At 42.9% G+C, this 18465-nt stretch overlaps 1 protein-coding gene and 2 long non-coding RNA genes across 3 annotated transcripts in view; 2 read left to right on the top strand and 1 right to left on the bottom strand.

Moving 5' to 3' along the window:
- LOC133211244 (uncharacterized) overlaps positions 1-18465 on the top strand; it is a 229312-nt gene that overhangs the window by 132882 nt on the left and 77965 nt on the right. The window lies entirely within an intron of this gene.
- LOC133211243 (uncharacterized) overlaps positions 1-18465 on the bottom strand; it is a 172985-nt gene that overhangs the window by 76059 nt on the left and 78461 nt on the right. The window lies entirely within an intron of this gene.
- Positions 1-18465, top strand: part of LOC133211242 (chromodomain Y-like protein 2) — a 41244-nt gene that overhangs the window by 18590 nt on the left and 4189 nt on the right. Inside the window, exon 2 of the mRNA XM_061351439.1 lies at positions 15366-15960. Within this exon, the coding sequence (XP_061207423.1) occupies positions 15366-15960 (595 nt within the window). The remainder of the gene's footprint in view (positions 1-15365; positions 15961-18465) is intronic.

Genomic DNA, 18465 nt, shown 5'->3' on the forward strand with positions numbered 1-18465 from the left:
CTTGTTAGTGAGGATGAGATCCAGCAGCGCACCTCTCCTGGTTGGCTCATCCACCATTTGCATGAGGAAGTTATCATCCATACACTGGAGGAACCTCCTGGACTGCGGCTGGGTTGCCGAGCAGTCCTTCCAGCAAACATCAGGGAAGTTAAAATCCCCCACGACGACCACGGCCTGTGACTGTGAGGCCGCTCTCAGCTGCCTGTAGAAGGCCTCGTCAACTTCCTCACCCTGATCCGGTGGCCTGTAACAGACCCCCACAACAGTATCGCCCCTGCCAGCCTGCCCCTTAATTCTCACCCACAGACTCTCGACTCGCTCATCATCTGTCCCCGGACAGAACTCAACGCATTGTAGCTGTTCTCGCACATAAAGAGCAACCCCACCACCCCGCCTGGCTGGCCTGTCTTTCCTGAAAAGGACATAGCCCTCCATGACTATATTCCAGTCATGTGAGCTGTCCCACCACGTCTCTGTAATTGCCACCAGATCATAATCTCCTGACTTAACACAGGTTTCTAGCTCCTCCTGCTTATTTCCCATGCTGCGCGCATTGGCGTACAGACATTTCAGGGAGCGAGCCGAGCACACCGATTTCACCCTAGGATTACAGGAGGCCTCCCAGTCTTCATCAATTCTGGAGCGCTGTCCCACTGAGGCAAGCCCAGCTACAACCCCATCCCCCTTCGAATCTAGTTTAAAGCTCTCCAAATGAGCCCTGCTAATTCGTGCCCCAGCATCCTTTTGCCTCTGTGCGATAAACCTCCAGATCATAATCTCCTGACTTAACACAGGTTTCTAGCTCCTCCTGCTTATTTCCCATGCTGCGCGCATTGGCGTACAGACATTTCAGGGAGCGAGCTGAGCACACCGATTTCACCCTAGGATTACAAGGCTCCCAGTCTTCATCAATTCTGGAGCGCTGTCCCACTGAGGCACCCAGCTACAACCCATCCCCCTTCAATCTAGTTCAAATGAGCCCTGCTAATTCGTGCCCCAGCATCCTTTTGCCTCTGCGCGATAAACCTTTCCCACATGCCAATGTCCAGACCGGTGCCCTATAAAACCAGCTGTTATCAAAGAGTCCATCCTGTCCATGATGTCGGGCTCCATCTCTTGTAACAGTCTTTCAGAGCAGGAAAGCGTGTGATGTAGTCAGTCTGCCAGGCCTCCCATATTTGTACTTCAGCCATCATCCTCCATACCAGAGAGGCTTTAACCACTTGGCTTGTTTAATTGCAGCACATTTCACACTTGTGAGTCCATCCTTCTCCTTCTTGGTAGCTGGTGCAGCACTGTGTTTTGGCTTTCGGCCTGGGAACAAAGCTGATAACACTAATGTTTTGGTCTGGCCAAGGACTTTGTGAGCCTCATCCTCTGCTAGGGAGAAGGGGAAGCCAGAAGGAAGCAGAGACAGGACACCTGACCCAAACTAGACAAAGAGTTATTCTGTACCACAGCACATCATGCCCAGGATGTAACTGAGAGTTACCTGGAAGGGCTAGTTCACGGTGGGGTTGGAGGAGGTATCGCTCGGTGCTTGGTCGGGCTTGGGTGGCAAGTTATCGGTCGCCTGGTGATGAGGTGTGGTATCCTCTTCCCTTGTTATTTCCTTTATCATTACTATTATTGGTGGTAGCAGTAGTGATTTGTGTTATACCTTAGTTACTAAACTGTTCTTATCTCAACCCGTGGGAGTTGCATTCTTTTTGATTCCCCTCTCTGTCCCTCCGGGAGTAGGGGGAGGGAAAGAAGGGGGACAGTGAGTGAACAAGCTGCCTGACTGGTTTTAAACCAAGACAATTGGACATGTGTTCCATCGTTTAAACACCTCAGTCACTGCTTTCAGTTCTACAATTTGGGGTGATCCCTCAGAAAAAACTATATGTGATGTCCACTGGCCCTGTTCTTGCCATGTAATAGCTGCTTTGCCTGATTTTCCACTCCCATCTGTATAGACTGTGATACCATTCACAGGTTTGAGACAACACTTGGGTTTTTCCTCTATACATTCCTGCTGAATAAAAGTCAATATTTGATGGCTAGGATGATGGACCTTGATTGCTCCATCAAATCCTGCTAGAGCTATCTGCAGTGCTAAACTATTCTGCATACACCACTGCAAATATTGTTCTGTCATGGGAATAATTATGGTTTGAGGTTCTTTACCAGATAGGTCTATGATACAATCCCTTCCTTTCATAATTAACTGAGCAAACATTTCAGGTCTGGTTACAATGGGTTTTGATGGTTGATGTGACAAAAATTGCCATTTGAGAATTTTCAGTTTCTCCTTATCAGATTCAACTCATTGCATGATTTATCCTACTGGCTGAAAATCATTATTGACAATCAAAAACTCAATAGGAACTCCATTCACCACACAATGTGCCTGTCTCTCACTTAATGCTGCTTCTACCATCGCTATTGCTTGTTTTGCTGCTGGTGTTAATTGTCTGGGTGCATTTAAGTCTGTGTCACCCTTCAACAATTCAAACAATGGTTCTCAAGTTTTTTTGTCAATTCCCAGTAATGTTTGAATCCAATTGATATTTCCTAACAAGACTTGCACATCATTAAGTGTATGGATATTGACCTTGATGGTTAATTTATGAGGTTCAATGGTATGATCTAAGATTTTCGAACCCAAATATTTCCATGATACAGTATCCTGAACCTTTTCAGGGGCAATTTGCAATTTATGTTGTTGAACACAATTCTTGTTTAACAGGTTCTAGGTCATTTTCCCCAGCCACCAGTATATCATCCATATAATGATACACTTATAATTGGGAGTACCTCTCCCGAAATGGACGCAATGCTACATCAACATAACCTTGACATACTGTTGGTGAATTTTTCATGCCTTCTGGGAATACTACCCATTGATATCTCTGCATGGGTCCTTGTTTGTTTGTTACAGGGACTGAAAAGGCAAATTTCTCACTGTCTCTAGGATCAATAGGTATTGTGAAAAACAGTCCTTTAAATCAATAACTAAAATGGTCCAATCTTGATAAATCATTGTGGGAGAAGGTAATCCTGGGTGTAGAGGTCCCATATCTTTCATCATCTCATTTATCTGACGCAGATCATGTAACAGTCTCTACTTCCCCGATTTCTTTGGGATGACAAATACCGGGATGTTCCATGGACTTGTTGATGGCTGAATGTGTCCGGCTTGTAGCTGCTCTTGGATGAGCTGTCACAGAATGGCAACCTTTTCTGTGGTTAATAGCTACTGATCTACCCAAACCGGTTTTTCAGTTTTCCATTTCAGTTTGAGCACTGGTTGACCACCAGTGGCCCATGCTAAAAGGTTTTTGACGGCAGGGTACATCCCGTTTGTCCTAGCAAGTCCCTTCCCAACAGATTCATGGGAATTAAAGTCACATATGGTCTGGTTGAAACCCTGAGATCCATCTGATGTTCAAAAGGTCACTAAATGAGCACTTTGCTTAGTTGTAGTGTTTCCTCCTATGCCTACTAAAGTTCCCTGAGGATTAATTAATGGCCAGTTTTGGGGCCAGTTTTTCTCAGCAATTGCTGTCACATCCGCTCCAGTGTCTACTAGCATATCAAGCTGCACTGATTGATTTCCCCAGCTCATTGTTATTCGAATCTGTGGTTTTGTTTGCTGAATCTCTAATGTCCACATAATATTTGTTTCTTGTCCTGTGGAGCCGAAGCCTCCAGTTCCCCTTTTCTTTGACACAGTTCTGGGTGCTTGATTTAAAAATGAAATAAGTTGTGCTATACTTGTGTTATTAGGATTATATACTGGAGGGCTTGGAGTCCATACCGTTGCCTTAATCTGTCCCACATAGTCCGCATCAATTATGCCAGGCAGCACAAAGATACCCTGTAGAATTACACTAGAACTTCCTAATAACAGGGCACTAAGGCCGTGGCCTAAAGGTCCATGTGCATTAAGTGCCACCGTGTGGACAGTAGGTGTTATTAATGTGACTTCATTCGTCACTACATCCACTCCAGCACTTCCACAAGTTTTTGTGGTGAGTTGGTCCAAACACCCTGAAGGTTGTTGTTTAACGACGGGGGTCCGCTCACCACGTTCAGAGGCATTTGTGTCATGGCGTGGCCCTGCCCCGCACTGCGCTTCCAGTTTCCCGAACCCTGATCACAGGGTTTGCCCTCCTGATCATATTTGGACTGACACTGGTTGGCATAATGACAACCTTTTTTGACATCAGGGGCATAATCCTGGAACCTGGTCTGATTGGCCCTTGGATTGGCTGCTTTGCCTTTCAGGCACTGGAAGCTAAGGTGACCTAGTTTGCCGCAATCATAACATCTTTTATTTGCGGTTCCTAGGGGTTGCATGGCTGTAGCAAGCGTGCTGGCTAATATTGTCTGTTGCTGTTCTAAAGAGCCTACGCGTTCCGCAGCCTCTACCATCTCATATTAATGATGCAGATTTTGGCAGGGACAGCAAAACCTTTCTACAGTCCACATTTGCGTTCTCAATAGCCAATTTTAGTAACAAAGACTCTTTTGCTTCTGGATGATCGAATTGCCTATCTATGGCTTCTCACAAGTGATCTATAAATTGCATATAGGGCTCATCCTTCCCCTGTTTTATCGCAGTGAAAGAGACCGGTTTCCTTCCCATTTCCGGAATAGTTGCAAATGCTCTTAAGGCTAAGCGTGCTGAGTCTCTTTAAGTGTCTGGCACCAATCGAGCCTGAGTCTCAGGAGTAGCAAATGTACCTGTTCCCATTAGATGATCTACCCCTGCTCCCAGGTGGGGGTTGCCTGGTTGCCGATTTAAGTTCTCGAGAGCCCGTACCTCACAAAGTTCCACCCATCTGTCCTTCCACAACAACTTTTGGGTTGGTATTAAAATCAGTGAGGCTAATTGATGACAATCAAATGGGGTCACAAGCTGTCCACCCAAAACATTTTCCAATAATGTTTGGATAAATGATGGTTGTAGCCCATTTCACATCACAGCTTTTCGGACCTCCTTTACCAGTTCCCAGTTGAAAGCCTGATGGATTGTACTGAACCACCACTGGAAATGTCAAGTGAGGGGTTAATTGCAACTTTCCCCCTTCCTTAATTCCATCTAAATGCACTTTTCTCCACCCTTCTCTTATTTTACTCCCTTCATCTTCCTCTTTTTGCTCCCCGCAGCTCACAGCCATTATCGTTCTGCCTGAACCCTTTTTGTGTGAAACCGCAGGTCACATATGTGGCAGCAATGTCATCTTTTGTGAGACCACAGTCCCCACTCCTCATCCGAGCTTTCTAACTCACTTTCCTCCCTCTCTGCTTCACTCCTGTCCTTCTGAACTGCTGTTTCCTGTTTTGTTGACTCTCCACTGTGAGCGGATTCCTCATTCGGGTCTCCAGTCACTAATACTCCACTGATTTCCTCTGTCACAGTTTTTTCACGACGCATTTGTTTTAGCGTCTCATGTACCAAGCGCCACATTGATTGTATACGTATAGCATTTGAGTCACCCCTTGTAGCATGGTCAAAGATCAGATTACCATTTTTTTTTTCAAATTTCATAGTCAAATACAGGCAGTGTTTCCACGGGCAAGTCTTTACTTTTTAACCATGCTAGCAATAGTTCCAAATTGGTTTTTTCATATTTTACTCCTCGTCTCTTTAACATTTGTTGCATAATCCTAACGTCCTTTCTTCGCTCGAGATATTTGAACACATCCTCTCTCTTTCCCTCCTGTCTCTCAGCTGCTCACCTGAATTTTTCTCTGAGGTGTGTGAAGCTACCTGGGATTTCTGGTCTGCTCGGTCCAGCCAGCAAGATGATCCTTCAGCCGAGGCAGTCCCCTCCAGAGTATGCAGCCCTCTTCCGCGAGTTGCGCCTTTCGTTCCGCGATCACGTTGGGGTCACCATTTGATGGGATTTAAGGCATGGACTCTGATTGCTGGTCAAAGACCTTTTTACTTTAGATTACATGGTTTATGCATGTTTTTGATCATATTCATGTGCATAAAGCTACAATGCAATTGGTTAGTTGCTGCTGTCCATGCGCATAATCTAAAATTATAATCGATTAGTCTGCTTTTTTGACACCATCCTTTCAACCTCTCAAACTTCTCAGTTCCTTCTTCTACTTCTCGTCTTAGTCCCCTTTTGTTCCACTTCTTTTGCTCTGCTTTTCTTGCTTGAGGTTAGTTAACCACAGAGCTAAAATTACAGAGTCTGGCTCAAAATTAATTCCCCAAAGAATTAAGGTCGCTCAGCATACTCTGACCAAGTTCAAACTCCTCTTCTCCTACAGTGACTATTAATTAAAAAAAAATAAATGCTTATCACAAATATGATTAGACACACTCTGGTCAGATCCGTCTTATCTCAGCCCTTCGTGCCCCATGCTGGGAGCCAGAAAGAACTGTTGTGGTTTAGGTCCAGTCAGTAATTCAGAACCATGTAGTCGCTCGCTCACTCCCCCCTTCCTCCCCCCCCTGCTCCTGGAGGGATGGGGAGGAGAATTGAAAGAATATAAGTCCCACGGGTTGAGATAAGAGCAGTCCAGTAACTAAGGTATAACACAAACCACTACTGCTACCACCAATAATAATAATGACAAGGGAAATAACAAGGGAAGAGGATACAACCGCTCACCACCTGCCAACCAATACCCAGCCCAACCGAGCAGTGATCTAGCCCTTCAGGGTAACTGCCCTCAGTTTATATGGTGCGCATGACATGCTGTGGCATGGAATACCTTCCTTAGTCAGTTTGGATCAAGTGTCCTGTCTCTGCTTCCTCCTGGCTTCCCCTCCTCCCTGGCAGAGCATGAGACTCAGAAGGTCCTTGGTCACAGTAAACATTACTGAGCAATAACTGAAAACATTGGTGTATCAGCACTGTTCTCAGGTTGGGAGTCAAAACCACATCACTGCACCAGCTACTAAGAGGGAGAAAAATGGCTGCTGCTGCTGAACCCAGGACATCTTATTATCCTACTACTTTGCAAACTGCTACTTCAGCTTTTCACTCAAAGGATTGCCCCTCAACCTTCTATGTTGTACAGTTATCTATTTTTAGCTCTTTTTTTCTAAACCCTATCCCTGCATGGTATTATTCACAAATTTTACTGTTACTACCTTTGCTATATGGATGCTCCAAGCCAGTTGCCTCCTATTCTAGTTTGGATAGAAAGCAGGACCTGGATATATGGTTTATCTTTCTGACATGTCCTTATTCCTGTCCAGCCATTAATGCAACACAGAGTTTTTTGTTTTCTCCTCCCTTCTGTCTCAGTGATGGGGAGAGATGACTATCCTCCTTCATGTTCAGGCCTTTAAGCTGGGAATTCTTTTCGACTTGCTGCTCTGTCAAACACATTGATAATTTCAAAAATACTTGTGTCTCCCTGTGTACAGCAGCTGGAAAACACATACTGTCATGGGAAATACTTTATACACCATACCCAAAAATTGCTATTCCCCATCCCATATCTTGGAGTAACTACCTACTACATGCCCTAATTGTCAATTTGTCCTGTTTTTCAACACAGAGCCTTAATTCTTCCCAAGCTATCATTTCAATACGGGGCATGTTCCTTGACAGTATCTGCAAAGCTATTACATTGTCCTCTTTCAAAGATCAGTGTAAAACTCACTTCAACAATTTTGGCAAGGAGAGTGTGTTGTTCAGTGGCCTCTTTGACTGACCAGTATCACCTTGTAGCCTCCTCAATATGCTGTACCCTCCCATTGTCTCTCATCTTCACCCTGTCTTTGCAAATCCAGCAAGCTGTCCTACTCAGTTGTCACACTGCATTGGTAAAACATCTCTGAAAGGCTGAAGCTCATGCTCCCATTGAAATTGTAAATCCTCGGCACCTATGGAAACCACAATGTGATGAACAGCTACCCAGAACCTAGTCTTACTTCTTTGTGCTCAAGTTTACCACTTTGCTGTAAAAGGGCTAAGGAAATAGTTTTCTACCTACCACAAGAACATGTGGTTTCTTTTATGACAGTCATACCAGTAGCGCTTGTAAAGCAGTGAGTCACTGAGTGGTAGTACAGTGGGGTAGTTCAAATATTTATACTGTATTATAGCTGAACTTGTGTGTGCTTTTAATGTGGAATCTTCACTTCTGGCTAAACTTTGGGATGGATGTAAAAGTGTTGAACTGAAGTCCTGGCCTCGAGTTGAATCTGAATGAAGCCCATATGATGGAGAAAAAGACTGCATGAACTCTTCAACAGAACACTAAATTAGCTAGAACTGAGCAAGGTAAAGGAGGACAAAACGCAAAGGAACATAAAAGAAAACAGCATTAATTTTTTTTAATTATTTCAGGTGCAGCTTTTATGTAAGTTAGAAATTGCCTCCTGCATTTCTGGACTTCCTTTAATGTTGGTGAAAGAACCTTTAGTGATAGTCATCTTTCTGTTTTTTAAGTACTGCTTACACATTTCCACATCTTTTTGGAAACATGAGTATTTTTAACAAATTTCAGACAGTTTTACTGAAGGAACTGTGATATGTTCACATAAACACTGTTTCGCTTAGAATTCTCTTCAAGTCCTGCTCACGATCCTATAAACTGCTTTTTAAACCTCATGGTTTAAATCCCAGGGATTCCTACTTGGATTTTACTTGCATCTAAGTAAATTAGGAATAACTCTGATGACTTGTAGTACTGTAAAGGAAGCATAGGCAGAATAAGGTCCTTACTAGGTTGTGCTGAACTCTTCTCATAAACTCATATTTCCCATACACATGCCTTCAGATGGTATAAAGCTGGAGAATCCCATTGAATTCAGCAGAGAAATATTTGAGGAAGCAGTCCACAGCGGTAGAAAGCTGAGAGCCGTACATGTGTCCAAAGCAGACAGCTGTTTGTAGAGCTTAGCAAAATATTTTGTCTCATTGAATTTAGATTTCTCATTCATCTTTTAGTCATCTGTGCTTATCACAGAGACTGTACAAGAACAGTTCTGCTTAACGCAAACTTCATCCATGTCTCAATGGTCTTAGATCAGCAGCATATACTAACTGTGTGTTTAAATCTCTCTTCTGATAGTAAATAAGGACAGCATTGATTTTTTACTTTGTTCATCTACAAACCAGGAAAATATCTGTTTTTTTTTTTCTAATTTTAGTGTGCACTATAACGTACAAAACAAATTTTGCAGTATAGTACAAATTGACAGCTGTACTTTAGTACTGAAAGAAAAGTAAGCATTTATTATCAAATTCAAGTGCTGTTCTAGATAGCATTCTATCAGGTTCATGCTGAAATAAATTGTGCTGGCAAGTTTGTAGAGGGTGTGTTCAGAACTGACCACTTTTTAACATAACACCAAGAATTTGGTATGCCCTGCTTCTTGCTTTCCTTTTCTTAAATATCAACACTGAAATACAACAATGAACTGATTTATTGTACAAAAGAAAACGGGAATATGATAAATTCAATGCATCATTATGCTTTAAAATAAATAGGAACCCTGGTGTTCTTTGTATTTCCACAGATATTGCATGTGGTGATTAATGTTTGTAAGTGAAAGGGTTTTAAACTATTTACAGAGGAACAGACAGACCTAAAGAGGTGATCCCCACATTCTGTAACAGTTCTTTGAAGAAATGAGTGCACACTTGTTGGACTGAAAAGAAAAAAACCCTGCTCTTCCTCAATATAAAGAACATTGTGAAGATTACATTAACCTACTGCTAAATAATGTAATAATATCTTTTTTTTGTGCACTTTTCTTGCACCTTTGAAAACTGCCTTGCTTTCCAAATGAAAACCTAAAATATTTTTTGCAAAATCATTACATTTAAGACTGAACAGCTGTTTGCTGTGAAATCTATCAACAATAAGCCCAGGCAGAAATATGTTCTGTATCATGAACATTTCCCATATGAAAGGGTTTATACGATGGAATTGCCTACAGTGACAGGGACTACACATGATGACAAGGAAGTCCCTTTCTGATCCCTGTGTCATTTGTCAATTTTCCTTTTCCAGTCCTTTCCCAAAGGGCAGTCTATACAAAAAGGCCAGTGCAAACTTCTTGTGTATGTTATTATTCCTGTTTGCTCCAAAAAAACACAATGATGTGGCACTTCTTCCACAGGTATTATTTACACACATCCACTGAAATATCCTAATAAAAGAAAGTGATTTACATTTCTCCCTTAAATTTATAGTGGGAGAAGGAAATGGCTTTAACAGACCAGGGGATGTGAGCACTGTAAGTTCTGACCAGGAGAAAGCTGACATAAATAAAATGAGAGGAGACAAAGGGCACAAAAATGGTATTTGTTAGTAGAGTCAGCAACAGGGACAGATGGCATCAAGGGGGGAACCATAGCCCTTGTGTGGAACTGGAGATGTGGCACCAGGGCAGTTTGCAAAAGATCCAGAAAAGAAGAACTGAGATACCAGACCTGAATTTCCATTTCAATGAGATTGAGTTTCAGAGAAAGGTGGGACTTCCAAGAAAATGGACGTAAGGTCAAAAGAGATAGGAGTCTCCATGGAGGCTGTGATTGACAGTTTATCTGCAGGCTATCAGCCTTCATTTGATCTAAACTGTAATAAGGCAAGCTCTTTCTGCCAGAAGACCCCTTACACAAAGAGGAAATCATGTTGCATAAGGACGGAGCATGGCTTATCTTTCATATTCTTCAAAATACATGGATGCCAGGAAAGGTAATAAACAGAGTGTACTTACACGTGTGAAACGCCCAGCATTTAGAAGAGTTTTGGGAAAGTGAAAACAACACTTCCAGCAGTAATTTCTAATGTAATTGCTGCATCACTAGTGTAAAATACAACTAAATTGCAGTGTGCTTCTGGTTTTCTATATAAACCTGGACTACTAAATCATGTAGCAGAAAGCCTCTGCAGTGCTGCTGCTTGTCAGGAGAGGAGGATCAAAGATGCAGGCTTACATCAAGGGAGCAGCAGGAGTTTTTATGGCATTTATTTGTTATGTTGTAAGTTTTCATACATGTGTTGGAGGACACATATGCCTAACTCAGCGGTTTGCAACCATGATAATATGAGGCTATGGGCTTTTTCCAGTGGAAATGCAAAACTCTCAGGATTTCCCTAGCAAGTTTAACACCTCATCTGATTCTAAGAAGATTGTCGAAAATTAAAAAATCATATGCTTAAAAAGAGAAAAGAGGAGTACTGTGTGTAGTTCTGGTGTCCTCAACTTAAGAAGGACATGAAGCTGTTGGAATAAGTCCAGAGGAGGACCACAAGGACAATACGGGGGCTAGAGCACTTCCCCTCCAAAGACAGGCTAAGAAAGTTGGGGCTTTTCAGCCTGGAGAAGAGGAGCTGCGTGGCAACTTCATAGCAGCCTTCCAATATCTGAAGGGGGCCTGTAAGAATGCTGGGGAGGGACTCTTCCTCAGGGACCATAGTGATAAGACAAGGGGTAATGGGCTTAAACAGAGGAAGTTCAGGTTAGATATAAAGAAGAAGTTCTTTACTGTGAGGGTGGTGAGGCAACAGAGCAGGTTGCCCAAAGAAGTGGTAAATGCTCCATCCCTGGCAGTGTTGATGACCTGGTTGGACAAAGCCTTGGGCAACACGGTCTAGGGTGAGGCATCCCTGGCCATGGCAGGGAGTTGGAACTAGATCTTAAGGTTCTTTCCAACCCTAACCATTCTATGATTCTATGAATAAAAAAGCAGTGTCTTCTTGACATTAAGAGGGCATTCACTGAACATCTTGTGAAGACAGCATTTGATATCCTGCCTGCAAATAATTTAGATGAGGAATGTCTTCCCTGTCATTCTTCTGACTACCTATCCCTTTTGCTTTCATTTTGACCTACCATGTAACTCCATGTCCTGGGTTCAGCAGTAGCAGCCATTTTTCTCCTTATTAGCTGGTGCAGTGTCCTGGTTTTCACTTTCAGCCTGGGAACAACACTGATAACACCGATGTTTTTCGCTGTTGCTATGTAATGTTTGCTCTGCCCAAGGACATTCTGATTCCCATGCTCTGCCAGGGAGGAGGGGAAGCCAGGAGGAAGCAGAGACAGGACACCTGACCCAAACTAGTCAAAGAGGTATTCCATACCACAGCACGGCATGCCCACCATATAAACTGGGGGCAGTTACCTGGAAGGGCTAGATCACTGCTCGGGTTGGACTGGATGTCGGTAGGTGGGTGGTGAGCAGTTGTATTCTACTCAGTTGTTATTTCTCTTATCATCTGAAGGGGGGCTATAGGGATGCGGGGGAGGGACTTTTCATTAGGGACTGTAGTGATAGGACAAGGGGTAACAGATTAAAACTTAAACAGGGGAAGTTTAGACTGGATATAAGGAAAAAGTTCTTTACTGTAAGGGTGGTGAAGCACTGGAACTGGTTGCACAGGGAAGTTCTGAATGCTCCATCCCTGGTGGTGATCAAGGCCAGGTTGGACAAGGCCTTGGGTGACATGGTTTAGTGTGAATTGTCCCTGCCCATGGCAGGAGGGTTGGAACTAGATGATCTTAAGGTCCTTTCCAACCCTAACTATTCTATTCTACAGGTACATAGCAAATAAAAAACAGACTAGGGACAAAGTAGGCCCCCTCAGGAACCTCTTGGGAGAGCTAGCTACACAGGATTTGGAGAAGGCTGAGGTTCCGAATGACTTCTTTGACTGAGTCTTCAACAGCAAAGGCTCTGACCGCACCAGACAAGTCTTGGAAGGTAGATGCAGGGACTGTGTGAATGAAGACCTTGGGCCCACTGTAGGAAAGGATCTGGTTCGAGACTATCTTAAAAATCTGAACGTGCACAAGTCCATGGGACCTGATGAAATCCATCCGCGGGTCCTGAAGGAGCTGGCAAATGAAGTTGCTAAGCCACTGGCCATCATATTTGAAAAATCATGGCAGTCAGGTGACATTCCCGATGCCTGGAAAAAGGGAAATATAAACCCCATTTTCAAGAAGGGGAAAATGGATGACCCAGGCAATTACAGACCAGTCAGTCTCACCTCTGTGCCTTGCAAAATCTTGGAGCAGATTCTCCTGGAAGGCATGCTAAGGCACATGAAAAACATCAAGGTGCTTGGTGACAGCCAGCATGGCTTATCTAAGGGGAAATCCTGCCTGACCAATTTGGTGACCTTCTACGATGGGGCTAAAGAACTGATGTACAGCAGTAGAGCAGTTGATATCATCTACCTGGACTTGTGTAAAGCATTCAACACTGTCCCACACAACATCCTTGTCTCTAAATTGGAGAGACATCAATTTGATGGATGGATCACTTGGTGGATAAAGAACTGGCTGGATGGCCACACACAAAGAGTTGTGGTCAATGGCTCAATGTCCAGCTGGAGACCAGTAATGAGTGGTGTCCCTCAGGGATCGGTGTTAGGACCGGTCTTGTTTAACATCTTCGTCGCTGACATGGACAGTAGGATTGAGTGTGCCCTCAGCAAGTTTGCCGATGACACCAAGCTGTGTGGTTTGGTTGATATGCTGGAGGGACGGAATGCCATCCAGAGGGACCTTGACATGCTTGTGAGGTGGGCTGATGCCAACCTCATGAAGTTTAACCATGGCAAGTGCAAGGTCCTACACGTGGGTCATAGCAATCCCAGGCACAGCAACAGCTTGGGCAGAGAAGAGATTAAGAGCAGCCCTGCAGAGAAGGACTTGGGGGTTCTGATCAATGAGAAAATGAACATGATTGGTAAGTGTGCGCTCACAGACCAGAAAGCCAACCGTATCCTGGGCTGCATCAAAAGGAGCGTGACCAGCAGGTCAAAGGAGGTGATCCTGCCCCTTTATTCTGCTCTCGTGAGACCTCACCTGGAGTATTGTGTACAGTTCTGGTGTCCTCAACATAAAAGGGACATGGATCTGTTGGAACAAGTCCAGAGGAGGGCCACGAGAATGATCAGGGGACTGGAGCACCTCCCATATGAAGATCGGCTGAGAAAGTTGGGGCTGTTCAGCCTGGAGAAGAGAAGGCTGCGTGGAGACCTCATACCAGCCTTCCAGTATCTGAAGGGGGCCTATAGGGATGCTGGGGATGGACTCTTCAATAAGGACTGTAGTGATAGGACAAGGGGTAATGGGTTAAAACTTAAACAGGGGAAGTTTAGATTGGATATAAGGAGGAAATTCTTTCCTGTCAGGGTGGTGAGGCACTGGAATAGGTTGTCCAGAGAGGTTGTGAATGCTTCATCCCTGGCAGTGTTCAAGGCCAGGTTGGATGAGGCCTTGGGTAATATGTTTTAGAGTGAGGTGTCCCTGCCCATGGCAGGGGGGTTGGAGCTTGATGATCTTGAGGTCCTTTCCAACCCTAACTATTCTATGATTCTATGATTCTAATTTAAACCCATGACTTTCTGTCCACTGATTGTACTTGGGTTTTCATATGCACTCTCCCTCTAGTTGAGATTTTGCCAGTGCTGAGATGGCACAAAGATTTATTCAGTTGTACAGGCTGTTTTCCACAGCAGCACGATACTGTTAATTCACATTCAGCTTGCAGTCCCAATATAGTCCCTTATCCCTTGTTGCAGAAATGTTCCTTAAACTGACATTTCTCTAGCATAGGTTCATGAAATTCATTACTTCTATAAAAAATCCTGCCTTTATGCCTTTTATTTGCCTTTTCTTTTTTTAAATAGGTGCACTCACAAATTTTGTGGATTTACTAAAATATTGCACTCATAAGAAATGGGTATGGGGATGTTTATAGGGACATAATGCATGTGTGGATTCAGGAGAGTGATCGGTAACTGGCAATATTGCAAAAGATGCTTGTTTTAGCTCTTTCAAAGAAGAGGTAGCTTAATAGTCTAATTTTTACAACCAGATTTACAAATTAATGCTTTTCATAAATGATCTTCAGTCTCTCTCTTGTTAATTCACATTGTGGCTATTGCAGGTTCCCAGATCAGATTTGATCAGGTGTTTTATGTTTCATCTTAATGTTTTCAGAAGGGGAAATGGCTTTGCTCTCTTCATTCCTCTCCTGTATTGCCAGGTCTGTTCATGGGAATTTCTGTTGAACAGAAACATGTAACACTGATTCCTAAACGTTGTGTCAAGCAGTTTATACACCAAGTAGCTTCTCATCATCAATCAGCATAGTCTATATAAGATCCAATGGGAATGTAATGTTGGGGAGCATCTTATGACAATAAGGTGAATTTAAATCTCTGAAATAGGTCACTACATTTTGGCTACCCTGGCTGAGCTTTCCATGTCAGAGCCAGATCATATTTTCAGCACAATATTTTCAGAGAATCTCATGAACACTACTGCACCTTTGTAGTGTCAAGGAGGCCTTCCTAGCTGTAAATGAAGAACATAATTTCCATGTCCAAACTATTATTTTTTCTAATATAATATGTTTGTATTTTTCTTTTAGGTAGAGAGGATTGTAGACAAAAGGAAGAACAAGAAGGGCAAATGGGAGTATCTCATCAGGTGGAAAGGCTACAGAAGCAATGAAGACACCTGGGAACCTGAACATCATCTACTACATTGTGAGGAATTTATTGATGAGTTCAATGTACTACATGTTACTAGAGAAAAGCGATCAAGACATGGGAAACAGGGCAGCACTCAAAAATTTTTACAGGAAAGCCGAGGGTCATCTCTTGAGAAAATATCACATAGACCTTCTGAAACTGGGAAGTCTAAAGGGTCAACACACAAAAGGAAGAGAATTAATCCATCTCTTCAAAAACAGAAAAGAGGATACACAGCAAAGCCAGCATCTGCTAATGACAGGGCTGCTAATACTGTGACTTACCGAACTACTCCCAGTGGTTTACAGATTATGCCACTGAAAAAGTCATATAATGGTCTGCAGAATGGAGATGGCAGTCATGAAAAGGATTCTAGACATTTCGGGAATGTCTCACAACAGCACAATGTGGATTTAAATGATCATGAAGGAGAACAAAATTTGCCCAGCATGTTGGAAGTTAGTAACAATTCACCTGTTGTGAATGGAATTGGTATGTGATTTAAACAACTGCAGTCTTGGGGGTGGGGGGGTGTTAATTGCAACAACTGCAAATAGAGAGCCCACTCATGAAAAAATCATTGTCATGCTACACAAGTGGTATGATGAGAAGCACATAAATAAGTTTCACACTCCCCATATATTACACCATTTTATATCAGTTGGCTTCTCTCCTTCCATTTCTCATGGAGTTACATGAAGCAGTATGGACTTTGTTCCATGCCTTTGCAGTAGAAAGCCCTTGTGGGGAAATGATGACGAGGCACGGAGTAGGAATGATGACTGAGTAATGTATAAAACTGCAACTTGGTTTTGTGTATTGCCAAGTAACAAATCACTTCTCAGTTATGTGTGCTCAGACACAATGGTCTCCAAAGATCAGGATTATTTTAAAAACAGAATTAATACCACTCTGGCTAAAGTATCTGGGTAAATATGGATGAGTAACATTCAAGTTCCTCAGTACTAATGCTTGTCATATTCAAGAGTACTCAGAACTGCCAGGAGGTCCTTGTCTCTTACAGTGACTGGATATATGTCACGAGACATACTTTATAGAAAGGTAAAAAAAGCCCTGAAGTGAATGAGAAGAAATAGGAGAAATTTCTTTCTAATCTTCATGGTTGCTGATTGTCTTAGTTCTCAAGGAATAAAGGTTTATGTTCTGCATAAATACTATTCATCTTAATGCAACTGAGTAGCTTCTCATTATCTATGTGTCCAATTTTTATTATTATTTTTTAATCCTACCAAATTGAAAGCCCCCAGAAGTTAACACAATGAAATGCACATTTAATTTGATCAGGGTTTTGGGTTTCGGGGTTTGTTTGGGTTTTTTTGACCTTCACTTTCATTGCATAAGCTCTTGTCCTAGAAAAAGGGATAAAGTGGAAGATGACCTGTCAGTCAGTAGGCAGCTCCAGCCTTTTTAGCCTACTGATCACGTGGAGGTCTTTCCAGGTTCCTGGTACTTTTCAGTATCCTTTTGTGCCTTTGGTGCATGGAGGTTTTTTTAATAACTTTTAAAAACAGCAGGAGCTGTTACAAATTATTTCCTACTGCTTAATGACACAGTGGCAATTCGACCTCTTGAGAATTATTTTTTCTGCTTTTGCACACTGGATAAAAGTTTTCATTGAGTGATACACAGTTGCTCTGAAGTTTTTTTCCCTTGCTGGTTACATTTAATTTAGAACACAGCTATATGTATGATTCTTTTCATTATGTGTTTAATCTGCTTTACTGTTACCAGTTCACATTTTTCACAGAGTCACAGAATACTTAGGGTTGGAAAGGACCTTAAGATCATCTAGTTCCAACCCCAGGGACAACTCACACTAAACCATGTCACCCAAGGCTCTGTCCAACCTGGCCTTGAACACCACCAGGGATGGAGCATTCACAACTTCCCTGGGCAATCCATTCCAGTGCCTCACCACCCTTACAGTAAAGAACTTCTTCCTTATATCCAGTCTAAACTTCCCCTGTTTAAGTTTGAACCCATTAACCTTTGTGGGGGTGGATAGATTGGATAAATCGTCTCTCAATTGTTTGAGATCCTGGGACAGTTTTTCCACGGCTGAAATGATGGAAGGGGTGAGATTTTCTTCGAACTCTCGGAGTTTATGAATCATCTCATCCACTGTTGGTGGTACTACGTCATTCCAGGTTACTGTTGCCAGTGAGTGGGCATATGATGATGGTGCATTCCCTGTAAATTTCTGCCACATTGGTCGTGTACATTAGACATCATCTGGATCTATGGGTGCATTCCTGGCATCTGCCTGCAATAGATCATCTCTACAATGGCTGATTCCCTCAGAGACTGGATGCCTTTCTCTAGAGTAGTCCATTTGGCCAAATGACTCATAACATCATCCTTGTACAGAAACCTTTCTTTCACAGCTGCCAAGAGCCACCTCCAAAGGCTGAGGGATGGTTTCTCTTTTGCAATTGTTTTGTCAATTCCCCAACAATTTGTCAATTTGTTTTACAAATTTTTCCGGATTTTGCACTTGTTCAGTGGTGAAGTTCCAAAGCACTGGAAGGGCCCACTAGCCTAGATACTTGCCCATACTATCCCACACACCCTGCCACTCATGACTGTCCAGCCTTTGGGAAAATCTCCTGGTCCTCCTATATTGTCTTCTAACCCTAGACAAGATGCAGACACGACTCTGCTTAACTTTAGAGATCAGACGAAATGGTCATGGGTAAAACACACTCTGTACGTGTGCCACCATGGTGATCCCCATCACAATCAGCAGGCAGGTGTCAAGGGTACCCAAAGGCCATTCAAAACCTTCACAACTCTCAAATGATGCTGTAAATATTCTAGTGGGGGAGCTGAGAACGTAAGCGAATGTCTCTTTCGTAGGTTGACCACCCAAGGAGGAAACAAAAGATGTGTAATTGCTTAACACTTCCATTATATACCTCCCAAAGTATAGAGGTGATGACCACACTGGGAACACAAGCTAGATCAGTTTCATAATCA

The sequence above is a fragment of the Neopsephotus bourkii genome, unplaced genomic scaffold, assembly GCF_033783945.1.
Source record: "Neopsephotus bourkii isolate Nb327-2 ecotype Australia unplaced genomic scaffold, CSIRO-AGI_Nbou_v1 NB_587, whole genome shotgun sequence".
Classification (NCBI taxonomy): Eukaryota; Metazoa; Chordata; class Aves; order Psittaciformes; family Psittacidae; genus Neopsephotus; species Neopsephotus bourkii.